The sequence below is a fragment of the Bemisia tabaci genome, chromosome 3 (assembly GCF_918797505.1).
Source record: "Bemisia tabaci chromosome 3, PGI_BMITA_v3".
In the NCBI taxonomy this organism is placed as follows: domain Eukaryota; kingdom Metazoa; phylum Arthropoda; class Insecta; order Hemiptera; family Aleyrodidae; genus Bemisia; species Bemisia tabaci.
In genome coordinates, this window is record NC_092795.1 from 46,255,159 (window position 1) to 46,260,812 (window position 5,654).

A 5,654-nucleotide genomic window follows, 5' to 3' on the forward strand; every position below is an offset into this window, starting at 1 on the left:
GCAGCTATCAAAAATTCAATAAAGAGTTTTAAAAATGGACACGCGTATGCAAAGCAAGCTGTCCTGTCATTGAGTCCCTGCGTATTTACGCTTCTCTCGTATAATCCGTCGCCCTCCTGATATAAAGGCGTAACTACTCTTTGCGATGAGCCCGGGAAAACATCAAGGTATATGAACAACAGGGTTCATCGTGTAGTGTAGTTACGTTTTTATGTCAGGAGGGCAACGGATTGTTTCCATGCAGCTGGATCAATTAATCGAAAGCATAGCGTTCCCCGTCTTCGCGCGAGACAGCTTGACCAAAACGAAGCGTTTCCTCGAGCGAAATCCTAATAGATTAGAATAACCCATTCACGTTGGCTGAGTGCGTTTACGAGTGCCATCCTCGCAAGGACGCTACATGCCTAAGTGGCTGTTCAACACATTCACCTGGGAGCATTTGAAAACGCTTGCTGCTACACTCGCGGGCGTTGTAAGTTATAGGCGCGTGAAACGTCGTTGGAAGTGTCATCTTCCGAGCTAATTGAAATGCCGCCGTCCAGTCAGTCTCCGCTGCGATGCAAGTCCGCGTTGCCACTTCACCGTCCACTATGCCTTATGCTTTATTTCATAGACTGATCTTCCAGAGAAGAGTAGAGTCCCTTTATACTGAGAGTCAAGACAACACCCCCTCATGGAGTCACAAACGGGAATAAAGATTACAGAAATTGAACGTTTTTTATAATCTTTGATCGGCCCATTCTCAAATTCCTTTTTCTGTTCCTTCTCTCATTCCGTTTGTCCCTTGCCGAACCCGTAATTCCCCAGTCCATTCCAGATTATAATCTTTGAAATCGGTGAAAATGTAATCTTTATTCCCGTTTGTGACACTGTAATACTGTGAAGGCCTAAAATACGGGAACCAATCAGAAATGGATTCACATTGTCTTGACTCTCAGTATAAAGGGACTCTAGAGAAGAGCACAGTGTGAGTGAACATTTTGGGCTTTCAAAGAAAATCAGATTAAGGTGAATCTTCAGCTGTAGTTCCGAAAAAATCCACTACGTCGCGTTGCTAAAATCCGGCTCCGAAAGCAGTGATAATTTAAATATCACAATAGATATATTAAATTATAATACTCATAAGTTCTAGCAGCATACGTTTGGAATACTTAGAAACAAACGCGAGCTTCGGAAGTTTAGTAATAAAAGCTGTAACTTGATCCCAGTTTCTCTTATGGGATATCTGTAAGTGCGAAGAGATAGCTCATGGCGAGGGAGAGATATCTGCAACTGCTGAGAGCGATAACTCGCGATTGGTTGCATCAAAGTCATCATGCTTAATCCTACTTTTTTCTGGGATCAAGTTGCAGAGCTTCAGAAATTACTTTTAACGTCTTTTTTAGTGTCAATAGGAAGAAGAATGTTATAGCTAGAACTTAAGACTCTCCGATTTTAACAGAAATTCCTTTAACTTTCATAAAAGCTCAAGCACTCATGTGGAGCTGTAGGGATTCTAATATTGTGGACCAAAAAATCAAAACACAGCAGTGGCGCTCCCTGCGCCGAAAAATTTCTTACTACGCACAGCTGTAGATTTACCTTACGCATTGGCTTAATGCATTGCATTTTACAGATCGACCACATGTTAGTTCACGTCTTTTATACGCTTAATATGTCCCAATTTTTGATATTGTTTTGGAAGAATATTGTTCTTCCAAGCGTGTAGAGTAGGAATTAAAAATAAAATAGCGTTCGGGAATATCCTTATTTCCTAAATGTACTGCGCTCTCTCTGGCAGGACAAGGGAACGCCTATATCGGGTGTCATATCTGTACAGCTCTCTTATTTTTTCATCATTATTAAAGCTTTGAGGATCACTGTCACAGAACAAACCCAACTCAGAAAAATTGATATTTTTGAGGAGAAAAAGGGTACTTTCTTTGTTGTCGGATTGATGTGGTAAAATACAAGAGAGAAGCCAAGTTTGCCTTTTATTTCTCTTCTAAACTTGGCAATACTGACCGGCATGTCTTCGAATGCCGTTTGATCTTCTGTAATTCAAATTAAATCTCGAAACTTGATCCTTTCCAGATTTATTTTATTTTTGTTTGGACGCTTTATAGACCCCAGGGAAAGCTAAATATCTAGTCCAAGCAATTAACCTTGCAATCTGACCCAGTGCATCAATGACCTTGCAATAAGCTTTCTGCGGGATGTTATGAGCATCTCAGTTCAACGTTTGATGCATTCACGCCCTGTGGTGATTAGTATACTCTAAAACGGGACATTGTAAGAGTAGATCTTGGCAACATGAATGAAAAAATTTTATTTTGCTAAAATTTACGGCAGTGATAAAATGGATCATCAAGTCAATTGTTTTCTAGTTCTGATCTTCATTTTATGAGTCAAAAACAGAGTCAATGAAGACGTTTTCAGCATAAATTCCGTGCCAATAGAGGTTACTTTTACATTTTCATGGTTTTTTGGCTTTCTATTGTAGATATATCTTTATCACAATACTGCAGGCATCGTTTGATACTTTGAGGTCCTCTCCGAATAGATTTGATCTACTAATTATAATGTCATCTGTCCATAAGGTGGTAATTTTTTTAATTTTTTTAATTTTTATGATTTCTTTTCAGCTACAAGTGGTATGGCACCGTTGCATACTTGTTGAGGAGCAATGTTCAAAGGATGACTAGACGTCAGACATGCTTCATTAATTGAAATACGGCTGGAACCGGTTTTTAGGCGATAAAGTAATAGTTAAGAAATCAATTGAACCACTGTTAAATTGATACGCCTATGTAAAGTCAGTGGAATTAAAGTTGCAAGATCAAGTTTGATCGTATGAAAATACATTGAAGGAACAACTAATCAAACGACATTCATATTCTGCATGTCAAAATAATGGCATCATATGTATAAAAATAAGTTTATGTGCAAAGATCGCGAAGGACTTTGGCAGCGCCCAGTAGAATGGTAGACAGTAGCAGATAGTATTAATTCTAAGTCTAATTAATGTTTGGAAGGCCTGTTGATTTTCTTTTTTGTTTCTTTTTTTTAACTTCATAAAACTGAGAATGAGCTGTTCTTATTACAGTATGTTGGAGTTTTTGGCCAACGTGCGTTAAAAATTCAGCATAAACCTGAAAATCTCAATACAGAGGGAAAAAGCTCGTTCGAGCACAGTTTTCCCTCAAAGAGATATGCTGTTTGGAGCAAGACTAGTTACGTCCATTCCATTGTATTGAGATTTCAGCTTTATGCTGAATTTTTAACGCACGTTGGCAAAACACTCCAACATACCGTCGTGCGAGTGCGTCTACCGCAATCAGTTTGTGTTCTTATTACTTGAATTTACTCACTAAACTTACTTGTATTTTTTCCTCACGATATAACTGATCCATGACACTAGAGATCGAGGTTTTTCAACACATAATTCAGAGAGGGGTAAAACAATATCACTTTCTCCAAACTGATTAATTTTCGTCATGGACAGATCTCAAAACAAGTTAGCTACGTTTTGATTGATAGCTTTTATCGAAATTCTCAGAGCTATATGTTGCTCGGGACTTCCCTATGAATTTTATCCTGCCGCACCTACATGACAATTAAATAGCCATTTGAAACGAGATAAGAAATTGATATCACGCATGGTTATTGAGCCACATGCGTAGGTCACGCACAACAAAACAATTATGAAATCGAGTTCACGCTAGGTAGCGTAAAAATCCACACTACAACATTGTACCATGCCTCACAAACTCTCCATGTTTTATTTTGTGCTGATGGCACTTCTCTCAAGTATAAAAGTGTCAAATTATCTGGATTAAATTTTCTTTCAGAAACATTTTCAGAACCAAAGCCTATAATTCGTGGCTAATCCCACTTACATTATTTAAATCCGCACTTGCGCTCCGATCCAGGAATATTTTTACAAAAACCTAATCGATCAGAAATGCAAGCATATTTTTTAATATTTTATGAATTCTCGAAGTTTTCATACCAAACAAGGCAAAATACTATATTACGGTAGAAACAATTTAATTTTGGTTCCCACCAATCAAACAGCTGATGTTTCCCCATGATGTGTCATGTGTTTAAGGAGGTTTTTAGGTTTATATTTATATTACTGTCTCAAAATAAGCACTCTTTTTATGAATGCGATTTGCTGAAAGAAGCCTGAATATAACAAAAAAAACTCTCAGACCAAAGCAAATTTAACTTTAACTGAAATTTTGTAAAAATAAATAAGCCACATCTGAGCATAGCTTTTGTAAATTTCACTTTTAAAATGAAGTATCACAATACCAACCATGACTCCTGGCTGATTTCGACGTCAGATATAATAGTAGTTGCACCAGTCAGAGGTACGGTTCAGTCTGTCGAGAGTACGGTTGGATCGACCATACGTCTGGCTAGTACAACACTGCTCTTATAACTGGCGCCAAAATGTGCCAGGAGTGTGTTTGAGATTGTGATACTTGTTTTGTCAGTGGCATGACATAACTTTACTAAACCCTGTGCGGTGGCACATTCATTTTTGAAGAATCGAAAATTTGTTCACGAGAAAAAGTAAAATGCTAAACAGCGCCATCAGAGAAATGGATCGTTAGACTTGGAATTTAACCTGAAGTTTTTGGTTTTTAAAAGGAATTGTGCAAAAAACGATGGGCTGGGGTGAAATACGCATCATATGGTAACCATGAATACATGGGAAGAGTGTAAGCAAATACCGCGATGTAGTTCATTAAACTCCGAGTGATTTTAATCAAACATTGTGTTAAATCACACCGCATGTGCGAACGAGAAATAGTAGAGAAATGAAGCCCAAAAGGTATAACACTGAGGTGTTGGATGTTCTACTTCAATTTCAAAACCTTACTTCCAGTTCAGAATTAAATGTCAATTATTTTATTTCAGCCTAAATAGCAAGAAAAATGCAACACTCCCAAAAGCACTAAAAGTCGCATTCAAAGTTAGTGGGGTAAAAACCGTGTGCCGTATCAGATTAAGTGACTCTCCTGCTGACCGTGACCTATGACCTGCGTTTAGGTAATGATGCCTTCCGGTAGGGGCTCCAGTCATTCATAAAAAATGCTAGAGCGGCGCGGCGCAACGGGTGGCCACGATCTGCCGTGCTGAGCAAGAACCACGTAACTCCCGCGAACGCCCTATGGAAATAAGCGGTTTTTCCTGAGCACGTGGCAGGACTCTCATTTTCAGGTGGGAGCACGCGTAGCGTACCCGTGCGTTGCCAAACTTTGTTCCAATTACGCTTTTTTTAACGTGAGAACACTTGGTTCAAATTGGAATAAACTGTTCGGAGCTCGGTTAACATAGGCGATTTTTGCAGTCGCAAAATTAGAGAGGTTGATATCTATAATGCACGATTCGTTTATTTCCTCAGAGGAGAAATTTTACTGAACGTCACTCCTTCAAAATCACCGTGATTTTCCTTTTTCAGGCGAGTGAAAATGTCAAGCAACGATACTTGTTTGTTTTTTTTTTATTAAATGAATTGGGAGCAAAAATTTGGATACGCCGGAGGTGCGCGTTTTTTTATTTCCGGGGTCAATATCTGAAAAAAATAGATTGTAAAAAAGAAAGTGTGTCCGCATGTCGAAGGCAATAAGTCAAATCAGGCATTTTATCAAATGCCTAGGCCG

At 38.6% G+C, this 5,654-nt stretch overlaps 1 protein-coding gene across 1 annotated transcript in view; it reads right to left on the reverse strand.

The window, feature by feature from the left end:
- LOC109035794 (uncharacterized) overlaps nt 1-3,392 on the reverse strand; it is a 29,145-nt gene extending 25,753 nt beyond the window's left edge. Inside the window, exon 1 of the mRNA XM_072297600.1 lies at nt 3,360-3,392. Within this exon, the coding sequence (XP_072153701.1) occupies nt 3,360-3,392 (33 nt within the window). The remainder of the gene's footprint in view (nt 1-3,359) is intronic.
- Nucleotides 3,393-5,654: the final 2,262 nt, after the last annotated feature.